At 28.8% G+C, this 23,989-nt stretch overlaps 2 protein-coding genes across 2 annotated transcripts; one reads left to right on the forward strand and one right to left on the reverse strand.

Annotated features, from left to right (window-relative positions):
• The first annotated feature begins 6,668 nt into the window (after nucleotides 1-6,668).
• On the forward strand, nucleotides 6,669-8,328 carry LOC129321332 (probable methyltransferase At1g29790). Its single transcript, XM_054967072.1, has one exon. The coding sequence runs from the start codon at nucleotides 6,843-6,845 to the stop codon at nucleotides 8,223-8,225; it is 1,383 nt and encodes a 460-aa protein (XP_054823047.1). The 5' UTR covers nucleotides 6,669-6,842; the 3' UTR covers nucleotides 8,226-8,328.
• An 8,509-nt stretch (nucleotides 8,329-16,837) lies between these two features.
• On the reverse strand, nucleotides 16,838-20,228 carry LOC129322564 (protein STRICTOSIDINE SYNTHASE-LIKE 10-like). The gene is made up of 3 exons (XM_054968863.1): nucleotides 19,966-20,228; nucleotides 17,636-17,908; nucleotides 16,838-17,513 (listed from the first exon to the last, which is right to left on the reverse strand). Exons 1-3 carry the CDS (start codon nucleotides 20,226-20,228, stop codon nucleotides 16,979-16,981), a joined length of 1,071 nt encoding a protein of 356 aa, XP_054824838.1. The 3' UTR covers nucleotides 16,838-16,978.
• Nucleotides 20,229-23,989: the final 3,761 nt, after the last annotated feature.

The following is a 23,989-nucleotide window of genomic DNA, read 5'->3' on the forward strand; positions in this document are numbered from 1 at the left end:
AGTTGGATATTTAAAAATATAAAGTATTTTTAACCTTTCAAAATGTAATCATTACTTTTTTTTTAAAGTTCTCCTATTAATAATGACTTTATATTTATTGTAGGGTGTTTAATAAAAATAAACATGAAAAGATATGGTTAATTAGAAAGAAAGTAATTATTTTATTGGGGGTAAGATTTAGTTAAAAATGCCTTATATTTTTAAACGAATGGAGTATATATTATTTCTAAAAAATAAAATCAAAATATTTCTGCGACAATTAAGAACATTATTTTAAATAGATTAAGGTAAAATCTTCAAATTGTATATATAGAATTTTGAGTTGTAAATTTTAAAATTTCAATGGTAAATTAATTTCTTTTTAAAGCCCTGAATTGCCATATTTTCTAATGACAAAGATATTAAAATACATTTCCTCCATTCAAAAAATATAAAATATTTTTAACCGAATATTATCTCAATAAAGTAATTACTTGTATTTAAATTAATATTATTTTTTTATATTTATTCTTATTTAATAAGGTATTTCTTTCTAAAATAAATATAAAGTAATTTATTCATAAAGACACTTTAAAAAAATAAAAAAATTACATCTCAAAATATTAAAATTGTCTTACATTTTTTAGCATCCAACCTTTCAAAAAATACCTTATATTTTTAAATGAAAGAGTACAATTTATTAAGTTAGATAGATAATTACAAGAAAATTTATTTTACAATTACAATCATACCCAATTAAATTATTAATTTTATTATTTTAGGACATTATAAATAATATAAAATTAAATTAATTGCTTAGATGGAAATCACAAATAGATTTAAAATAAATCTAATGTTTTTTACTTAAAAAAAAATTACCAGTGACTCATTATGAATCAGTTGACTTTTTATACTTTTCTTTCCATCCTTTTTATAATACCTAGTTATGGTATGAAAAAAAAGTTAAAGTTACTTGAATATAATTTTTATTTTTTTAATTCTGCCCTTAATTAAAAGTAATAATTTTCCAATCTCAAATACACTTTTATTATGTTTTAATTATTTACGAGGGGTATATTTGAAAATATATGTTAATTTTTTCTAGAATTACAAAAAATAGATTTAAAAACAAAGAGATATTATATGGGAAAATCACACCCAAGTCCCATAACAAATGTAACCACCGGCAAGTCCTATCAAATGGTGAAACTCTTCTATAGTCCTTAAGTTCTTATTTATGAATAAATTGTAAGTAAAATAATCCATTTGCCCTCACTAAATTCTTTTTAAGGTTGTCTTCCCCACCACCACTATTCTTTCCCTTCCCTCCAACAATGGCACGGAGTAGGGAAAAGCAAAGAGAGAAAAGGTTTAGCTAGTAGAGTTCCTGGTTGTGACTAAGAAGAGGGGGGTAGAGAGAGAGAGAGCCATGGTTGTGAGGAAGGTAGGGAAGTACAAAATTGGGGGGAAACCTTCACCAAGGTGAAGTTAGCTCAAGAACACAAAGACTAGCAAGAGTGTCGCTATGAAAGTGTTCGACCATAGCACCATCATCAAGCACAAGATGGCTAACCAAGCATGTGTAAAATTTCCCACTTTGCCTATTCTGCAACAACATTGGTAACATCCTTTCAGCAATTCTCATGGAGTTCACCTTGAGCAATGACCAGGACAACGTAAATCTTAAAAATGCTACTACACCAGTTGCGTCAATGACTTGAATTTGATGTGTCTAATGGGGCTTTTGGTGAGGTCTCATGACAAGAGAGTAGTGGCTTATAAAAGCACATGTTCTACCTTCAAACTTGTCGAGATATTACTGTATTGGGAGCTATGGAACCTTGCAAGCTTGCGAGCCAATGGTGTATTCAAGGATCTTCAAGGACATGCATTAAGCTTACTTTTATGCTTACAATATCCCCACCAATATTACCACTTGCACTAATATTAACTATCTCATCATTTTTTGCCCTCATTATCACTATTGATGGAGAGAAGGGAAGGAATAGGTAGGGAAGACATTCAAAAGAAGAATTCAGTCGGGGCAAATGGGTTATTTTATTTGTAAACTTATTTATGCACGAGGACTTAGGGACTGCAGAAGCATTTCACCATTTGATGGGACTTACTAGTAGCTACATTTGTTGTGGGAGACTTGGATGTGATTTTCCCATATTACATCCTTAAAATTGAATTTTACAAAAAGTGATGAAGGGATCATGTTAGGTGATCAATGACCTGCAATAATTTTTTAAAAAAAGGTGTTAGTACCGAGACAAAAGTTAACAAGTTGACACAGCATTCCATAATTCAAGGAAAGGATATATATATATATATATATATATTGAAGCTACTCTTTTTAACTTGGAATGAGAAGATTGATCTGTATTTTTTTTAATTATTCAAAAATATTTTTTACTAAAAAATTTTACTATTAAATGTGATCATATCTTTTAATAAAAAATTTTATTTTTAAATACGATATTTAGTTTTTTATGGGGCATATGTTAAATTTACATGTGAATTAGATTAGCACTTTCAATGGCTGCTTTCTCACCCCAGAAAAAAAAAAAAAGTAAATCCAGATTTAACAAAAAAAAGCCGGAAAGAAAAAGAAAAAAGGAAGTGGCTTCAAAAGGACATCATCGAAGAAATGACATGTTCCTTTTGTGGGTTAAGCGGAAAGAAGGAAGAAAAACGTCTAAAAAAATTAAAACAGACAGGCAGAATTTCAATAAAAAGTAAAAAGTAAAGACAGACAGAATAATCTTTCTTTTTTCATTTTTAATTAACGACAACATAATCTTTTGAAAATTGCGTATATATTATAGGCATATTCCATCCTACATCGGAATATTACTTTTTTATCGTGGCCAGAAACCATATGTCTCCAATACTATCTAACTATGTAAAGTCTATGATATGGAGTTTAAAAAACACATCACATCATTCATATATTTTTTTTTATATATACAGTATATGATATTCGATAATATTATCTTGAATTCCATTATAAAGGAGTAGCTCTCTTGAAAATGATCTCTAGTTCACAAACTCAAATTCAAGACTTTATGTTTAAATAGTAATAACCTCTTCTATTAAGATTAACCCATCTTAATTAGTCACATTATTCATGATTTTTATTTTGGGAAAATTGTCATAAAATCCTTTCAGCTAAGGGACCAAGACTAATTTAAGGACTAAAGTCATAAAATACCTTACACACCAACCCTATCACATTGTACCCCAAGCCTATGACTTTACATGCCAAGTTTATTACCTTACACACCATGAAAATGCAAATTTTATGAAAATACAATGTATTATCCTAAAACTGATGGTTTAAAAGAAAATAATAACACGTGCAATGAATTGTTCAAACTGCAAGTACATAATTAAACTACATGGCATTTTTCAAGGCTAACATGTGCAAAGTCATAGGCTTGGTGTGTAAGGTCATAAATTTTTTGTGTAAAGCTATGTGCAAAGTGCAAGGTAAAAAGCTTAAGGTGTAAGATAATAGATCTGGTGTCCATTTGGTTCTTAAATTGGTCTTGGTCTCTCTAAAAATTTTTCCTCCCAATGAGGGATTTTATGGCAATTTTCCCTTTTATTTTTTTCTGCCAACAACTTTATTCATTATTATTTTTTAAATTTTCACATTGATATATTGACATTGATATTAACTTACAAGCAAAATAATATCATTCCTTTCTTTAAAAGAAATCAATAATGAAACGTGAGTCATAAATAAATATAAATAGTCTTAATCAGCATAAATCTATAATTTAGGAATTCTTTCAAGTGCCTAAATATCCATTCACAACTTATTTTTTATACATTCATAAATAATTTTTCAAATATTTATAAATAACTATTTTTAAATTTACAAGTGACAATACATGAATTCATGAAACTATTTATTCATTTACAGTTAATTTTTCATTGAATTCACAAGTGATTTTAATTTTCCTAAATTCATGAGTGACTTTCCATTGACAATTTCAATAATTATATATTTTTAATTGTAAATAATTGTCATGATTCTTCCATAACATTAATAAAAGATTCGTCATTTTTTCTATTATAAAAATAGTGATACGTGTGTGTGTAGTAGGCCACAAAAAAAGGGTACGTATCCACAAACAATTAATTAGAGCTTTATGAGACAAAGACATGTGTAATGCATTATTGTGACATAGAGAGGATAATCTCATAACAACACAAGTCTTTGTATGGTTGTGGGGAACATCTAAAGGTCAATTATAATCCAATGACTTTGTGAAGTTGATTTCCCCCAATAGGAATTGGAAGCTTCACATTCTTCCTATTAGTGGCTAAGACATTGACCCAAGCTTCATATCTTCTATCACCAATAACTTCTTTCTACCATTCCAAAATCAACTTTGGATCCAACGAAGTTATTAATGAATACAAATAGAAGCCATGAATTGGTTTTTGAAAGCCCTAAGAATGATCATTTGTTAGCTTCATTGGCAAAATTGCGAGAACAATCAAATGCCAATGGCTTAGGTGTAACAAAATGACACCAAAGAGCTTTCCATAGTGACAAGATGGTGAGTTCAATCCCTTCAATGGCTATATGCGGATGAGTATAAGTATGTAATATCTAGTTGAGGCATCACAATAACACCAAAGACATATTCAATTGAAGACCATTCATGGGTTCATTTTGGTTTTAAAAAAAAAATCAAACTAAACTAAATCAATTGACTTGTCAAAATCTCAAATTTGTTTAGTTTTTTTTCCAATTGATTTGATTTAAGTTTAAACTTTTGTTCTTGAGATATTACTCATAATTATCAATATATATTCATATTCACTAACATTTTTAACTATTAATTACTATTTGCAATAAAAAAATTTCTTGATTGCAAAAAAATATTTTTTAACAATTGATTAGCATATTTAACTATTAAAAATTAATATGTTATCTTTAAAAGACTTGATTATAAAATTTAAAAATTATCATAAACAATTATAGATAATATTTAGCTAATTGTAACATATATTTACTAATTATATTCAAATAACTAAACTTGAGGAAAAGAAAAATACTAAAACAAGTTTATAAAAACATATATAATAAATTTAATATGGTTTGGTTTAAGTTTCAAGAAACAAAAACTTGAACTTAACTAAACTAATCAAATTTTGCCAAAAGAAAATCAAACCAAATCTTATTTATAACTTATTTTAATTAGTTCATGTTGATTTAATTTGGCATGCTTGATTTGAATAGGTTTTAAATACCTTTAATTTTCATAGTAACAAGGTCGTGAGTTGTATCCCTCCTATGATTTGTTTTTTTTTTTTTTTTAGTATGGGTGTTTGCGTTGGGTATGTAATATCTGCAATTGTTTCTAATATGATCGACAACAATTCTTTTTTTTTTTTTTGGTGAGCAAAAATTCAATTTTATCATGAACATAGCTTGCTTTTCTCTTTGAGACCTTTTTGTAAGTAAAAAAAAATTTGAGGGATTTGGGCTGCACTTCAATAGACATGCAGATCCAAACTTTTAAGTTTTCGTGAATTGGTTTTTTTTCAGAATATTTCTTATTCTTCTTAAATTTTAAAAAAAAAAATTATTTAGGTAAAATTCATTAAATATGATCGATTCGTACGTGCATGCACTTACTTGACGAGCAATACATGTAATTAATTGCAAGTTGTAAAATATTACATAAATCTCATGTGGTACTGCTTGCAAATTAAGACATTTTCTCCTCTGGAACCGGATCTCTACCACAGACTTTCTACTTTCCACTCATGGAAGAATCATGTGCTAAGTTTGACTTCTGGATTATAATTTAGTGTTTTGTTTTTTGAAAAATAATCCTAAAAGGCCGTAGTTTATGGTTCAACTTAGCTCTTTAGGTTTTTTTGTTTTTTTTTTCCTCGGCCTGGTTTATGCCTGGTTTTATGTATTATTAAATTCATTGTCATGAGAAAAAGACATATCATTAAATTCATCAAAGAAGGGGATTAAGATTCTCACAGGAACTATACCAAATGCAACGAAAACAAGATTAGGATTCTACACTTAAAAAAAAGTCAACTGTTGTACATTATATATAATTCCAAAATTTCTTTGTAAACTTCATTTATGCTATTAAAAGTTAATCTCATAATCATTTTTAGGATGGATAAGTAACATTCATACTGATATGAGGTCTGAATCATTCAGTTTTGGTTAAATTTTATTTATTTTTTTTAAAATATTATTTTTTAAATTTCGAAAGAACTAGAAAGTAAAATAAAAAAAATAGACCAATATCTTCAATAATTGTAATTTAGATTAAAAGTTAAAAAAAATTGTATTAAAAAAGTAAAAAAAAGTTAACATCCAATAATCTGAATTTGAAATGAATGATCTAAAGGAGATAAGCACAATACTCATCCCTTTTTGAAGTATGGAAAAATCAGATGTAGTCTTAAGCATTTAAAAAAAAAAAAGATTTGATATCTTAAAAAATTTAAATAACTTGAATGCTCTTTTATATTTGGTTTGCTCCAGATACATTCAGTGCAATTTTGGAGTAATCGTAATCTCAAATTAAAGTTGGAATTATATATATATATATAATTATCAACTTTTTAGCTAAAGAAGCAAACTGAAGACACCCAATTGCATGCAATTTATTAATCAGAACATTGACTTTGGCTCATGAACAAGGCAAGAAGCTTCAAGCCATAGCATAGACTAAAAGCCTCAAACAATCATTATTTTCATTTGCCATTTTTCTTGTTTGATTTGGTTTTCTTTCTTGTTCTTCATTCCCCCAGATTTTCCTTCTCTCCATTTCACCTCAATCCAAACAAATTCCTCAGAGATCCCAATGGGAAGGTCATGCCTTCCCAGATGCAAACTAGCCAAAATAATGGGTTTTATGCAGATCATTTTGGGAGGGATGGTTATATTAGTAAGTATTTTAAGCCTCCTCAGATTCTACTATGCTGGTTTTTTCTACCAGAATGCAGATCTGTGCCACAATTTCTACAATGCCAAGGAGGTTTTTGAAGGTTTTGACACCAAATCACTATCTGACAGAGTTGGAGAAGTATTGGAAAATTTGGAGACTCTACAAGCCAAGCTTGAGACAAAGTCACAAGAAATGGAGAAATACAAAGCCACATTGGACAAGAAATACTTGGAGGAAGAAATACTCAAACCTCTTCATGCTTCCAATGTTGCTCTCAGGCAGATCAGGCTTCCAAAAGCTGAAGGAATCAGAAATGAATCTGCAATAAAAGAAGACCCTTTGATCAATTTCTTCATCACAGAGGAGATCAGGAAGTACATAACCCCAAAGGAGAACAGAGTAGTGAAGGTCAATGTGTATGGTTCAGATAAGGTTTATAACACTATAGGGCATGCATGTGTCTTACACAAGAAGGATCTAGAACAGTACATGGACTATGACATCGGGTCTTATTGTGATGATGATTGGAACTTAGCTCAGAAACTTATGTTCAATGGGTGTGACCCTTTGCCAAGAAGAAGGTGTTTAACAAGAGCTTCTAAGGTATACCAAAAGCCGTACCCTATAAACGAGTCACTTTGGAAGGTTCCAGATGATAGGAATGTGAGATGGGGGAATTATCAGTGCCGAAACTTTCAGTGCTTATCAAGCAAAAACCCAAAACGAGGTTACTCAAAATGTGTTGGATGTTTTGAAATGGAAAGGGAAAAACTGAAATGGGTCACAAATAGTTCACTTTTAGCAGATTTTCTGATAACAGATGTTTTGAGAATCAAGCCTGGTGAGATAAGGATAGGTCTAGATTTTGGGATAGGAACTGGGACTTTTGCTGCAAGAATGAGGGAACATAATGTGACTATTGTTACCACTGCGCTAAATTTTGGGGCACCTTTCAATGAGATGATAGCTCTAAGGGGTCTGATTCCTCTTTATGTGACTTTGAATCAGAGGCTTCCATTCTTTGATAACACTTTGGACTTGATTCATACCAGTGGATTTCTTGATGGTTGGATTGACCTTTTGCTTTTGGACTTCATCATATATGATTGGGACAGAACCCTTAGACCTGGAGGTCTGTTATGGATTGATAGGTTCTTTTGTAGCAAAAAGGATTTGGATGACTATATCTACATGTTTCTGCAATTAAGGTACAAGAAGCACAAGTGGGCCATATCTCCAAAGTCAAAGGATGATGTTTACCTCTCAGCATTATTGGAAAAGCCTCCAAGAGCCATATGAATACAAGCACATTTATTTCTATTGTTTTTTTTTTTTTGGTTTTATATTACTGTATTACTTATATATTTGTAGAAGCAATCAAACATTTCCGTCTTATTCTTCTTCAACCAGAATAAAGTGTTAAAATGATATTTTTAGACAGTTCCTTGTTTCATATTCATTTTTTTTCAATGATTGCATCAAGAGGGTTTATGTTCATTTCCATGTTGAAGTATTAAACATAGCTGTCATGGTTTGGACAAATATGAGTGTGATATTAGAAAAAGATTTCAATATACCAGTAGAACCTTTGCCAGTTATTTTATATATATATATATATATATATTACAGCATAATCTCTTTTTTAAAATTAATTATTCTGTTTTGACACTTTGTTACTTCGCTTCAAATTTATGAACAGTAGGGACTAACTCCTCTGATGTGAAAAATAGAGGGAGTGATTTAAGAATTTTGAAGTGTAAGGATTAATTTCAAAATGACTAAAACTATAGGAGCAAATGTTCACTGTTTTCTAACTTTTTTTTTCTTTTGTGAAAAAGTTTATTTTGACCTTAAAACAAATGTCTAGATTCAAAATTCGAGATTTGGGCTCTAACATGTTCAACCCAAACTCTATTTTAGTGGGACTCAGGTGGACGCATATCCGTCTCGTTTTGGAAATTTCCATTAAGCCTTTCCCATATTGATCCCAAAATGTTGATGTGAACTTAAAATGAGATACAGAACTTTTTAACATTAAGCCTTAGCCCAACTCAATGTAAGTCCATGTGTAACTTAGGACTGGTATCCATTATGCGCAACAAACAATAACCAATATTTTAATATAGTTTATTTATTTATTTGAGTTGATCATTAAGTCATTCATTTGGTCGTCCTTGCATTATGTATCTATCAATCCAGCTCATTTTCCCTGTAGGTTCACAAGAGGGGAAAATTGAGAATGAGGATAAAAAATTTAGTTGAATTAAATCCCAAAATTAAGACATGTCTTTTAGTTTAGTTATAGGGCCTCTCCTTACTTTTTTTTCTTTTCTCCTCCATTTCTTACATCCTAATCATTTATTTTGTGTGATTTGGTTCTTATTTGACCATCCAAAATGTCAACTATAGGCTGTAGTCTACTACTATCATTGCCTAAACAATTTGCTCTAAAAAAGGGGTTTTGGAATTTTTAATTAAAATAAACACAGCATTATTTAAAAAAATGCTATTACATTTTTTATAGCTATTAAATTTAAAATTTTATTCTTGTGTTTCAAATTAAAATTATTATGAATTTAATATTTATTTTTTATCTTTATTGTATTATTTATAAATAAAAAATTAAAAGTGGAGAAAATATTAATGTGTGTATATATATAACGATATATTATTTAAAAAATTCAAAATACATATTATTATTTATAAATTCGAAAACTGTTCCTACCAAAAAAAATTAAAACTGTTTCAGTGATTAAATTTATAAATTGACTGAAAAATGTAAAAATTGGTTTACTCCCCGAAACAGTTTTTAAGTTTTTTTTAAGGTATGAAAATTTTTTGAAATTTATAAATAATGTATATTTATTCTTGTGTTTAAAATTAAAATTATTATGATTTTCATCTTTGAATGTTTGCTAAAAAATATATATATATTACTTGTAAATTTCAAAAACTGTTTCAAATAGAGAAAATATTGATGTGTGCGTATAAATATTATTTATAAATTTCAATCAATATGTCATGTAGAATCAAAATGAAGTTTGCAATTAGGATACTTTCTCTGATCTTATTTATAGGGTAGAAAGAGAAGAATTTTTTATTCTATTATGAGTTACATCATTAAATTTTCATCATAAATTTTTTTACCTTCCGTTGAATGTTGGAGAGAGAAAATATATTATTAAAAGTGTATATTTAATAAAAATAAAGTTAAGAATTTATTAAATGTTAAGACAAAGTTAATGAGTTTTGATGTTTTTCTTGATATTGATGAAACATGTTAGAAATAATTTATTAATAAAATCAAAGTACTGAATGGAAAACACAGGATCATATGTTACTAGAAGAACTTTGCATTAGAAAAATGTAAAAATTAGCTTTATCCATTGAAATAGTTTTTAACTTTTTTGGTAGGAACAATTTTTATATTTATAAATAATATATATTAATTTTTAAAATAATAAATTTATATATATATGCATTCATATTTTCCCCATTTTAACTTTTTTATTCATAAATAATACAAGATAAAAAATAAACATTAAAAAATTAAATTCACAATAATTTTAATTTGAAATACAAAAATAAAATCTTAAATTAAGTAGTCTGAAAAATATGTAATATAATATTTATTTTTTTCAAAATAATGTTGTGTTTATTTTAATTAAAAATTTCAAAACCATTTGATAAAGTAAATTGTTTAGGTAATAATGATAGTGGATTACAACTAGCATTTTGGATGGTCAGATAAAAGCCACATAGAATCAAACAAAATGAACGGTTATGATGAAGCAAATGGAGGGGAAAAGAAAAAAAGGTGAAAGGAGAGACCTCGCGCTCGGTCAGATAGTAGTGGTTTACAGCTGGCATTTTGGATGGTCAAATAAAAGTCACACAGAATCACACAAAATGAGCAATTATGATTGTAACATCCCAATTTAAATTTTAATAGTTAATTTTGGTTAATAGAAATTTTGAAAAATATTTAGAGGTAAGCAAATTAGTAGAAAATAATTATTAAATCTAACTTAGAATATAATTCTAAATTAAAATTTTTTTAAAAAAAATTATTAATTAATTAATTAATTAAAAATATTATTAAATTATTATTATTATAAAAAAAAGAGAAAATGTGTGAATAAAAAAAAGAAAACGAAGAAGAAGAAGAAAGTTTGGCTTCCTCTTTCGCGTCCGTGCAATCATTGTATATAATAATAATAATATAAAAAAAAGGGGAGAGAGAGAAAAGAAGAAATAATAAAAAAAATGCGTGGGACCCACTGAATTTTTATAAAAACTTACCTGTTCCTTCGTTTCTTCATTCATTCTTTCGTGCGCGCTGAGGCAGACAGAACGCGAGTCGCCGGTGTGAAATATCTAAATTTTTAAGGTAAGAGTTTTTAATAGGATATTTAGGGTGTGATTTTAAGCTTTTCAAGACTAAGTAAGTGTTCTAAAAAATTTTCTTAGTCATCCTTCTTCTTTGGTTTCTGAGTTTGTAGTGGTAGAAAATTTAAGATCTGGAAGAGGGATGAATTTATGTTGAATAAATATGGTTTTTGAGGTTGTCAGTAGTATAATAAATGTTCTAGAGTATAAATTTGTTGATGATCTTTGAATTATGGCTTATGGATCAAATTCTAAACTAGATCTGAAAATATATGTTGATTTATTGAGGTTTAGATGATTATTTGGGATGAGAAATAAATTATTATGGCTATAGGATTATGATTCTAAGCTAGAGACTCAATTTTTAATTTTTGAGTATTTTAGGTGCGAATTTATAAAATAAAAAGAAAATTTTGATAATAGAAATTAGTTTAAAATTTGATTTTTAGATTATTAATGTTTATTAATAATTAAAAGAGGAGTTAAAAATTTTACTTAATAGTATTAACTATAGATTTGTATTAAGATTGAGATTAGAAATTATATTATATTTTTAATTCTATTATTAGAATTATTTTATTAGTTTCAAAAATTAAAACTAATATTTATAAATAATATGTTATTTGTAGATTGTATTACTAGTGAAGATTGTGATAAGAGAGAAATTTTAAGAAATAATTTATTGAAAAAGCCACAAGGTAACCATGATTTTAATTTGTGATTAGTGTTACTTCATGTTAATTGGGCGATTATTGAGAAAATTATGAATTTTGTAATATTGTATAATTGTGCAATATTATTATGAATTTGTTTAATTATTGTGGAAGGTGTTGGGAGACTTGCTATTATTGTTGTATTTATGTGCCACGTGGTACGCCCCTATTGGAGCTCAATAGGTGGCTTGTAAGGGCTTGGGCTAATCTAACTTTGGCCGGGTAATTTAGCATCGAGTGAAGGCTACGGTTCGAGGTTAATGGAGGGATATAAGGATGGTTGTTTGTGTGTATTGTAATATTTCTTATATTTGTTGGAATTATATTATTTTTAATTCTCACTTAGTAAGCACACACTTAACTGTTTGTATACACTATCATAAATTGGCTTTGGTTATTGGGACTTTTGAATCTCGTTATGTGGTTAACAATTTTTAGGAGAAGAGCCACGAGTGACACGTGGAGGAGTCCCAGAGGCTTAGTGGTATAGATCCACTGTCTCTTTTGGGTATTTAATTTATGATTTATAATGTGTTATATTGTCAATATTAGGGCTTTTGTTTATTGTCAATTATATGAATATATAAATGTAATCATGCCTTTCAAACTATTTCTATTTTTGGTACAATTTGGATGACTGTAATTTTAATATTTGGTTTACTTTGAATTGGTTAAAATGGCATGATTATAAGGCCAAATAACTGGCTTGTGTTGAAAATTGACTAAATTGCTTATTTTACTTGTTGGGAGTATAAGGATGGACAAATGTAATTTAGTTTACTTGTTGGGAGTATAAGGATGGACAAATGTGATTTAGCCTAATGGCATGTGAGAGGTAAAAATTTATCTGAAATGTTATAATGTGTGAGTTGAAGCCAATTATAAAATATTTTATATTGAAATTATTGATATAAAAATGTGTTGGGTGGCTGTAACCCAATTATAGTTGAGTTAAATTATTTTAAAAAAAAAATTTGGTGTGTTACAATGATGAAGGAAATGGAGGGAAAAAGGAGAAATGGTGAAAGGAGAGACATTGCGCTCGGTCAGATAGTAGTGGATGCATTTTGGATGGTTAGATAAAAGTCACACAGAATCACACAAAATGAATAGTTATGATGAAGGAAATGGAGGGGAAAAGGTGAAAAGGTGAAAGGAGAGACCTCTCGCTCGGTCTCATCTGTACATCGTGAAATGTGTGCTGTTTGAGTCTTGAAATTTAGCAAATCACATGCAATGCTCTTTTACTTGGTGTGTCTTTTTTATTTTCTGCATTTTTTTAAATAATTATGTAAAGGCCAGGATAGCCAGCTTTAGGGATAGCCAATGGTCCATCCCACGGATAAATTTTGCAAACAAGCTGGCTCATATATATGGGTCGCCTTTTTTTTCCTTCAATGGGCAGATTGTGGTGCAGGGTCTCTCCCTTTCTCTTTTCTCCTTTTCCTGTCCATTTCCTTGATTTTGACCGTGCAATTTGTGTGGCTCTTATCTCACCATCTAAATTGAAGTACCTGTTGTAATCTAATACCATTATTATCTAAACAATTTATCCTTAAAAAAATTGCTTCAGTTCGTGCATAAAAAAATGAATTTGGAATTTTTTTATAAAAATAAACAATATCATTTGAAAAAAAAAACAAATGCTATTTCATTTTTTCCAAACTATTTAGTTTAAAATTTTACCCTTGTGTTTCGAATTAAATTTATTATAAATTTATTCATTATTTTTATCTTTATTGTATTATTTATAAATAAAATATTAAAAATGGAGAAATATTAATGTGTATATATAAGTATATTGTTTATAAATTTTGAAAACATGTTCTTACCAAAAAAAATTAAAACTGTTTCATTGAGTAAAACTAATTTTACCTTTTTCAATAAATTTATAAATTTTAAAAACTGTTTCAGTGGGGAAAATATTAATGTCTATGTATATAAAAATATTATTTATGAATGTAGGAGCATATGTTACCGGAAGAACATCGCATCAAAAAAATGTAAAAATTGGTTTACTCAACACTCACTAAAACAGTTTTTATTTGTTTTGGTAGGAACAGGTTTAAAAATTTATAAATAATATATTTTTTAATCTTTTAAATAATATATCTATATGTATACATTAATATTTCTCCATTTTTAATATTTTTATTTATAAATAATACAATAAATATAAAAATAATGATTAAATCTATAATAATTTTAATTTGAAATACAAGCATAAAATTTTAGACTAAATAGTTTGGAAAAAAATGTAATAGCATTTGTATTTTAAATGACACTGTTCATTTAATAAAAAAATTCCAAAAATGTTTTTTCATGCATAAGCCGAAGCAGTTTTTTTAAGGATAAATTGTTTAGATAATAATGGTGTTAGATTACAGCTGGTATTTGAATTTAGATGGTGAGATAAGAGCCACACAAATTACACAGTTAAGATGAAAGAAATAAAGAGAAAAAGGAGAAAAGGAAACGGGAGAGACCCCGCACCCCTTTGAGTTCAAAAAATACTTATAGATATATTTATAAATCACCTAACAGCAAGATTCTAGCGGCAAGGTTTGAATCTAATAACATATATGTATATGACTTGAAAAACATTGAGGTAGTATTTAGATTAATAAGTTTAGATTTGAAATTTGGATTTAAAATATTACATTTCAAATCCATGTATCTAAAATTCTTCATTTAGATAGTTCAAATAATAAAAGTAATTACCATTAGATAGTGTTTCAACTTTTTGAGAGTGCATGTGGAGATTTAAAATAACAAAGATTTATAAAGGATTTCAAATTATGAAGGAATTAAGGTAAAATTTGGATTTTAATTTTATCTAGATTCATGAATTTTTAAGTGCCCAAATAAATGATTTGGCTTAAATCCAAATACAGATTCACATAAATCCAAACATAGTATGATTGTCTAACGTGAGAGTATTTCAAAAAGCTAGAACTTCACATTATTTCAGTGTGCGTGTGGGGATGAGCTAATGAGTTAGGATTTTTCCTATAACTAAATTTTTTTTTTTTGGCTATTGGGTCCAATACCCATGCTTGTTCATTTTTTCACCTTTTACTAAATATTAATGAATGAAAAGTTTTCAAATATTAAAAAAATTAATACACACACATATAATTTTTTAAAATATATATATATATATATATATAAATGTCACAATCCCCTTGAATAAACAACGGGCGGAAAAGTGAAGGCGTCCAACTTTGAAAAGGACTAGTCCAACAGAGTAGGATAAACATTGGGAGAAGTTGAAAATGAGAGCTGAGGTGGACAATGACGTGTCATTAAAGGGGGCCTCAAAACTTAAAAGATTTATTCATCTTGAGGGAAGAATGTTGCTGAGAAAATATGATTATGCTTCAATTACAGCAACATAGGAATTGACAGAAGACCTAATCCACAACCTCCCATGATGTTTTTGCACTTCACTGACAAACTCAAGCTCTGGTCTGGACCTCCTCTTCCATCCAAAACCTCCATATCCTTTCTCTTCATAGTTTATATCTAACTTTCACTCTCACTGGGTCTCTTCCTAATTTCTTCCATGGCATCTGAGCTTTGTTATCTGTTATTCTGTTACTGTACTGTGCCACCCAGAAATCTCCATTCTTGTTTCTCTTGATGTTATCTGGTGGTAGATCTTGGGACCTCTGAGCGAGAACTTATGAATCATGTCTGGATCTGTTTCTGCTACCAGAAGGAATGAGCCATCCTTGCTCAAAGCCACACCCATTTGCAAATGCCAAGCCTTGAAGCAAGATCTCTACTTTCTTGCTACATGGGTCATATTTCAACAATCTTCCTCTCTTATCTCCTTTTTGGGCTATCACTTTCCCTTCCCTTTCACATAATGAAATCAAAATGATTGTAAACTTTCTTTCAAATTCATGTATATATATATGGTGCCTATGAAGTTTCGAGGCAGGAATAGGAAGAAAATACCGTCTCTGATACACAGTGCTTCTATCTGAGAAATAAACCACACTGGTTTGGTCATCAACATGTGTGTGTGTGTGTCAATATTACAGATCATTTTCAACTCAAAATTCATGAAAAGTGTGGAAGAAGAAGATGGCTTCATGGGTATAGTAAAGGAGAGTAACCCAGAGATGAAGCACATATTGTTCATTTACAAATTGTTCTATATCTTGATAAAGGATTGAAGCATAAGTTCTATTAAGGAATTAAATGCTCTGATAATACCAGTTTTCCCAAGTCAAATCATCAAGAGCTGCTTGCATCTTATTTGTCTCTTGACTCTGGAGACAGCCAAGCATTAGTATAATTCATATTCTCTTGTTTCTTTAAAATGCTTGCAACTTTTCAATAACTTTTTTTTTAATTGTCCAATAAGTAAAGTCCACAATGGCTGCTTCTCATTACCTGCTATGTGTCAAAAATATTGATTTTTTTTTAACTAGGGTTAGTTAGAGTAGCCTATGTCTTAGTCATAGTTCACCTTTTACTAAGAGCATCTAAGTCTGAGACACCATATTCTGTTCTTCCAATTGATTCTTTATATATGTAATTCATATCTTTTCCATGTTGCACTCAAATAAATGATTTAAGTGTCCGGTTGTATAATTGAACTTGGATTCCAAATCAGTAACAGAGCAAGGGAAACCATATTAACTTAGATCCTAATTAACCAGATCAAGTAAATTAATTGAGATGGAAACTATAATTGTATGGAAGATTCATAGTAAATAGCAAGTAGCATGCAGACAGTGTGCTATATATGGCTAATTGAAGATGGCTATAACTGTCCCTAATAACAATCACTGATGAATGAGAACTAGATAACTGCAGCAGCATTAATTTGAAAGGTCCTTTTTTATTACAACGATAATGAAAATCCAGACATTATTGACTTTAGAAACATACTGTTTACTTTGAAAGGTCCTTCTGATTACAACTTATGTTGAGAAGCTAGACATTATTGACTACAGCAACATAATCTTTACGAACAGATCCTATCCACAACCTCCCATCATTTTCTTCAACTTCACTGACAGAGTCAAGCTTTTGGCCTCCTCCTCCATCCAGAACCTCCAAAGTCTCTCCATTCCCATCAAACTTCACTGCAACAGGGTCTTGTTTTATCCACCATGGATTTTGATCCTCCTTCTGCACAATTTCATTGTGATCTGTATTTGGAAGCACTGACCTGTAACTATTCAGTGCCACCCAGAAATCTCCCTTCTTGTTTGTCTTGATATTATCTGGGGACCTTTTAAGCAATGCAAAAGGTTCTAAATTGTAGGCTTTAGAACCTGTAAGCCAGACCTTGTGAATAATGTTAAAAGTTGATTCTGCTAACAGAAGGAATGAACAATCCTTGCTTAAAGCCACACCATTTGGGAATGCTAAGCCTTTGACCAAGACTTGTACTTTCTTACTACTTGGGTCATACTTAAGCAATCTTCCTGTTTTGTCTCCTGTAAGGACTGCCAATTGGTATTCCCTTTCACAAAGAGGAAGCTCTTAAGTTTATTTAAACATGAAGGTGTGAAAGAAATAAGATGAATAATCCAATTACGAAGCCCAAAATAGGATGTTGTGCGTATGTATGTGTGTTATATATACCTTCTTTGGAATAGAGTGCTGGTATCTGAGAAATAAACCACACCAGATTTCTCATCAATGTCTAAGGCATTGACGAAGTGGAGGGGAGAGCCATCACTAGCAGAAATGGCTAGTTGTTGAGCCACACCACCACTAGGACCAACCATTAAGAGGCCAAAGTATGCATCTGCTATGTAAAGATTACATGTTTTCTTGTTAAATTTGAGTCCCAATGGCCTCCCACATATAGGTTCCTTGTTTGGATCTGTTGACCCATCGCATAATTTCCTGTCCCTATAATCAAACATTAAGATATATATAAGTGTGTATGTATTATTGTTTGAGATTTCTAAAGATTGAATTATCGATCACTTCTTATTGGTAAAATATACTATTTCAAATAGAGACAGCAATTTAAATCAAGTTTGACCAGCAAGCCTAAATAAACTTAAAAAATTTTAAGATTGGATTGAAAGTTTAAAAGATTCTTTTTACTTCAAACCTACTCAAGCTACTCGAATAAATTTAAAAAAATTTGGGCCAAGCCCGAAAACCCAAATTATTTTTTTATTATTAATAAAATAATATAAAAATTGAAAATATTAATTTTTAAAAATAAAAAATGAAATTAAATAAAAATAAAAAATAAAAAAATATTTAACAATTTTGATATTCAAGCCAGCCTAAAAGCTTAAGGGATTATGGTCGAATTTGACTATATGAACTTTTTTTATATGGCAAAATATTTTAAACTCAATTCGAATAAGCTTGTTTCGAATTAAGTCTGCCTCGCTCGAATTACTGGTTCTAATTTTAAAGATAATTTGGTCCAAACTTGTAACATGTCCAAGTCTTTCCCTTATTTAAGATATCTTACATTGACCTCAAAATGTCTAGATTCAATTATCAATATTTGGTGATTAGGAGCAAGCAAATGATGTATATCGCCAAGAGCTTGTAGCTCAAGTGGGGAAGACTGTCTCCTAGTCTCTCTTGCCCTCACATGGTGGGCCAGGGCGCATTTTTTTAAAAAAGGAAAAAGACGAGGAGAGAGTCTTGGTCTGTAATTGAAGTGGCATTCTCTTTCCCATTAAAGCTGAGGGTTTCAGGATTAATAACCCAAGCGGGCAAAGTGTGTGATGTGCGCTGTTTGGGAGCGGCGTATGTGTGTGGACCCTTTCCTGTTGGAAGGGTTAGATAAGAGAGCTAGATAGAAATTTAGATGGACTGAATAGGCAAAACTTTGAATGGTTCAACTTTTTAAAAAGTTTGAATAGTTAAATTTAACCTGAATATTTGAATTTTATTATTAAAATTATTTTTAATGAATTTTTTACTTTAAAATTACTTATTTTATTTTATAAAAAATATAAAATATATTTTTTGATACTTAAACGATATACATGACTCAAATATATGGTATTTTAATACAAAATGATTTAAAACTTAAAGAATTAATTAATATTTATTATATTTTATTTGAATATTCGAGCCAAGCTCGAACCTGATCATTAAGTTTGACCTAAATCTTTTGGGCTTATTCAGGCTCCAAACATAAAAACCTATCTTTTTTAAAAAAAAAAACCTGGCCCTCAATTTTTTCAATGGAATCAGGGGTAACTCGTTGAACTTGGTTTAAATTACTAACTCTAAACAGGATAAATAAAAAAATAAGTAAGGAAGTATCAATATTTGGACTTAAAAAATTCTTTGCCCAAATTTTTTTTGTTAGGCCTAGGAGGGAGTGACTTGATTGCATTGGCTTATGATTAAGTTTAAAATTAATGAATTTCTTATATTTATCTATGATTAAGTTATCTTATTAAATAAAAATAAATAAAAAGGAGTGGTAATTTTCAATGATGCTTTCTTAAAGATAAAAGTTAATAATGGAAAGGAGTTTATGTACAAAGATGCTTAAAAGGAAATAATGAGAATGACAATTGAAGACCCTTTAAGGAAATTAAGAAAAATAAAGACCTTTGAGTTGGAAATTCTTGATGTTTCAGTCATAAATTCTTCGAGAAATTTTGTAAGGGTCCAATTTTGTAAGGGTCCTTATTGGTAATTCTCCAGAAGAAATATCAAGTATCTATAAAACCTAATTAGGCTAGCCGGCGAAACGGTAACCACATCATAACAATCTCTCTCTTCCCACCTTCCTCTTCCTCACCCAAAACTCCAAAGCAAACTACTTCGTAAGTTCTCTTATTAATTGTTACCTTACAATTTACTCACACACACACACACACAGCCATGGAATAAAATATAGACTCGAAACAGCGTATCACAAGTACTCGAAACCTTCTAAATCCTAATCCCTTTTATTATTGTTATCTCAGAGGTGTTACCTGTGTGGTGAAGTGAGAGCAAACTCGAACCATTGTTTAAGAGTTCGATTCCATCTGAGAATTCGACCATCGGAGACACCGACATACGGGCCGTCGCCGTTGCAGTCGAAGGCTAAGCTTTCAGGACCTGTAACTCCTGGGAGTCTGATCACTTCTTCACTGGATGCCAACTCATTATTATTAGCAGCAAGTGACGACGATGAGAGTAACAGAGAGACTAGGACGAGGAAGACCAGTGAAGAAGAAGAAGAAGGTGGATTCATGGCGAGAGAGATGACTTGTGGATGAAGCATGCATGCCCATGCATTTATATATATAGATGAGAGACATTATTACTTGAGGGTGACGAAACAATGCTCAAATAAATAAATGAGCAAATATAATTGTCCTAGGATGATAACTAGGAACCTCGTTAAAAAAAAAATATGTCAACTTAAAATCTCATCATAATTTAAGTCCCTAAATTCTATACTCATTTTCAGCATTGCATTGAAAATCTTTAAGAAGTATTCCTTATATTCAATTATTCAATATTATAAGGTTGAATTACATTTTACAAAAAATTAGCTAATTGTCTTTAAAATTATACATTATTTTCATGTTCATCTTTTTGTTTTTAGTTTCCCAAGACATCCTCATAGCCATCAGTTATGAGATTTTCTCAAGAAATTTGAATGTCATTTAATTAGTTATTTTTTCTCAAGCGATGCTTTCCATATACATTTTTAAAAATTAAATTAATGATGCTTAAAGAGCTTAGACTACTGCCATCTTTGCCACACCTACTTGAAAAACCTTATTTAATAGGGTGTATATTTTTGGAAAAACTTATTACAGATATTGTTGAAAAAAACCTCATTAAATTGTACCATGAAAAGCCTAAAATATTTTATACTCCTCCTTTTTTTAATATAAGAGAAACTATCATATGTGTCTCTGTGTTTTTATTTATAAGCAAAATTATAAATTTTAAAAAGTATTACATTTTTTTTTAAATTGACCCTCATAAAGTCAATATTTATTTTCACTAAATGAAGTTATTTCATTAATTACATGAATAATTTAATTGAAATTTTTAAATTTCAAATATAATTATTGTATTTAACTAACTTTTTAAAACAATGTGTATTGATTATTTTCTCTTATATATTTAAAAACAAAGAGAGTATTTTCTAACATCTCACTTTAAAATAATGTCTCGTCTTTTTTAAACTAAGAAATAAGTTCTAATTTAGTATTAATTTAATCTTTTTAAGAAGTTCTTAGTTATTAGTAAGTTTTAATTTAATATTAAAATCTATGAATTTTAATTGTAAAATACTCCTCCAGCCTCATTTATAAGTCATATTTTAAGAATTTTATTTATAAGTCATGGTGCATCTTTTAAGTAATATTTAAAAGGTATTTTTAAAACTACCCTTTATGAGAAAGAAAAAATGACATGACATTACTTTTTGAATTTGTTATGTATGGGCATATTTGAAATTTTAACCACTTTTATTCTCTATACTCCCTTTGTTCAAAAATATAAGGTATTTTTAATCAAATCTCACCCCTCAATAAAGTAGTTACCTACTTTTCAACTAATCCTATATTTTCATATTTATTTCTATTAAATACCCTAAAATAAATATAAATTTATTTTCAATAAGAACACTTTTGAAAAAAAGGTAATGATTACACCTCAAAAGATTAAAAATGACATACATTTTTAACATCCAACTCCTCAAAAAATATTTTTTATTTTTGAAAAAAGAAAGTATTTTTTTTGTATTGGTATTGATGAAGTTGGTAAAAATAATTTATAAAAAAAATTGAAGGGGTATCAAATATAAAATTTTAAATCTAAATTTTTAAGTCAAATAATCCATCCCTAAACTAATTTCATTCATGGTCTCCTGCATTTATAATGAAGGGTGGTTAAGCATATGAATAATAAATATGCCTACACCCTACAGAAACTAGCCGTTAGATGTCAATGTCCTGTTTGTCGTTAACTCATCTGTTTCCTTCCGTTAGAGTTGCTAACGATGGTCCTATGTTTTATATACTGAGTCATTGATAGTCTTCAACTTCCGTTTTCTTCCGTTTTTACTGTACTCAGTGTCCCATCAACGAGTAATAAATGAGGGCATGTAATTTTTCCCCTTTTAGTGCTTTCTTTCTTAGCTAGGTTCGTTCTCAAATTTCAATTGAATGTTGACAGTGACACAAAATATTTTTCTTGCCCATATTTATAACACATGTTATTAACTTCTTATCACAAATTTATTTATTTTTATTAAATATTTTTTTTATTTAAAAATATAAAATATTTTTTAAAAAGTTAAATGTTAAAAAATATAAAAAAATTTTAGTCTTTTGAGGTATAATTATTATCTTTTTTTAAAAAATACCCTATTGATGAATAACTTTATATTTATTGTAGGATATTTAATAGGGATGAATATAAGGGTTAGTTTAAAAGTAGATAATTACTTTATTAGAGGGTGAGATTCGATTTAAAATGTCTTATATTTTTTAATGAAAGGAGTATTTATAAAAAATATATACTGTTAGAGTATTCACATTCACTAAGAATATAGTTAAAAATTTGTTAAATTTTTAAAATGAATTAATAAGTTTTAATATTGTAAATGATTTGTAGATTAAATCTGGAGTATATTTTAGTCCTTCTATGCATTTGTGTACAAATAGTCAAGCAGCTTTGTTCAAATGAAAAGCATGCAACAATATTTGAATAAAAGAGTAAATTAGTTACTAAACTATGAATCGGGGAGCTTTTGGGGGCTTATTTTTTTTTAGTGCTATGTTCCTCTTCAATTTTTAAAATAGTGTAATTTATCCATATTATAAGTAAAAATTAACTTTAATTATTAGTTAACTATAAAATAATATAAAAGAATATAAAAAAATTACAAAAAAATTAAAATTATAGAAAATGACTAATAAAATTTTCTTGATCTTTTTTTGTAATTTTTGAGTCCATGTTTGCCATTTTCTAGTCAACCCATGATCAAAGTTAACTTTTATTAATAATATATATAAATTGTATTATTTTTAAAAGTTAAAATGAAACATTAAATTAAAAATAAATTTAGAATTTCAGACATTTCTAAATCTATAGTTTAGGAGTTTTGCTCATCTAGAAATCATTAGAGGGGAAAATGCCCAATTTATTAGTATAAGATGTCCAATGCTCTTCAAAGGAATATACAGGAAAAAATATACTTTAACCCATAGAACAAATCAAATGATTTTTTTTTATCCATAAAATTGATTTTTTCTTTAAAAAATTCATACTTCTCAACAATTGCTGGTGGTGGTATTTTTTTTATTGGTCCAAAGATATGAAACTATTTAAGGAACTATTTTGAAAATCATTTGGGTATTCTTGATCGAACCAGATAAACTACAAATATTCATAATTTCTACGAAATAGGGTATTATATTAGGATTCTTTCTAATCAAAATAATTGTATACCTTGCCATAATAATCTATTGAAAAACCTTTTGGCTATACAAGGAAAATAACTCTAAACAGTTGGAGTTAATACCTTGTGAATTTTTATTTTACTATAAAAATTTTCATCTTTTTTTTTTATGAGTAATCGTGACAGATTTTGTAGCCACCAACATTAACTTATAATACTTTCTATCTTCCTTGAAATTTGTGGAAACAAAATTCCAGATGTCTTCTTCTTCATGGGACAGAAAAATTACCTGTATTGTCTCAACTTTTCCCTTTGAAACTTTGGTTCAAAAGTATAAACTATCATGATATATTCTTTTGAAATGTACAGACTTGTTTTGCGTTTTGTGGTTTCTGATTGGATGACAACAAGTTGATATGTCTGGGTTTTACTAGAGTTGGCTTTACTGGAACATAGTTATCTATCTTTAATGGTTGGCCTATGTCTGGCTTAAACTAAAATTGTATTTTTCTCCCTTGCATTCTTTTAAAGAGCACTAAACACTATATACTAATAAGTGGGAGTAATTTTTTTTTCTTGAATTATTTTCT

This window comes from Prosopis cineraria, unplaced genomic scaffold (genome assembly GCF_029017545.1).
Source record: "Prosopis cineraria cultivar Desert tree isolate PC_DT_omini unplaced genomic scaffold, ASM2901754v1 PC10, whole genome shotgun sequence".
Taxonomy (NCBI): Eukaryota; Viridiplantae; Streptophyta; class Magnoliopsida; order Fabales; family Fabaceae; genus Prosopis; species Prosopis cineraria.

What these genes read in the sequence shown, in the direction of transcription:
- LOC129321332 (XM_054967072.1), top strand. Translation starts at nt 6,843, where the DNA reads ATGGGAAGGTCATGCCTTCCCAGATGCAAACTAGCCAAAATAATGGGT.
- LOC129322564 (XM_054968863.1), bottom strand. Translation starts at nt 20,228, where the DNA reads ATGAATCCACCTTCTTCTTCTTCTTCACTGGTCTTCCTCGTCCTAGTC. An exon ending in GCTCTCACTTCACCACACAG is followed by an intron (nt 17,909 to 19,965) that starts GTAACACCTCTG and finishes GTTTGATTATAG; the next exon opens with GGACAGGAAATTATGCGATG. An exon ending in AGCACTCTATTCCAAAGAAG is followed by an intron (nt 17,514 to 17,635) that starts GTATATATAACA and finishes TCTTTGTGAAAG; the next exon opens with GGAATACCAATTGGCAGTCC.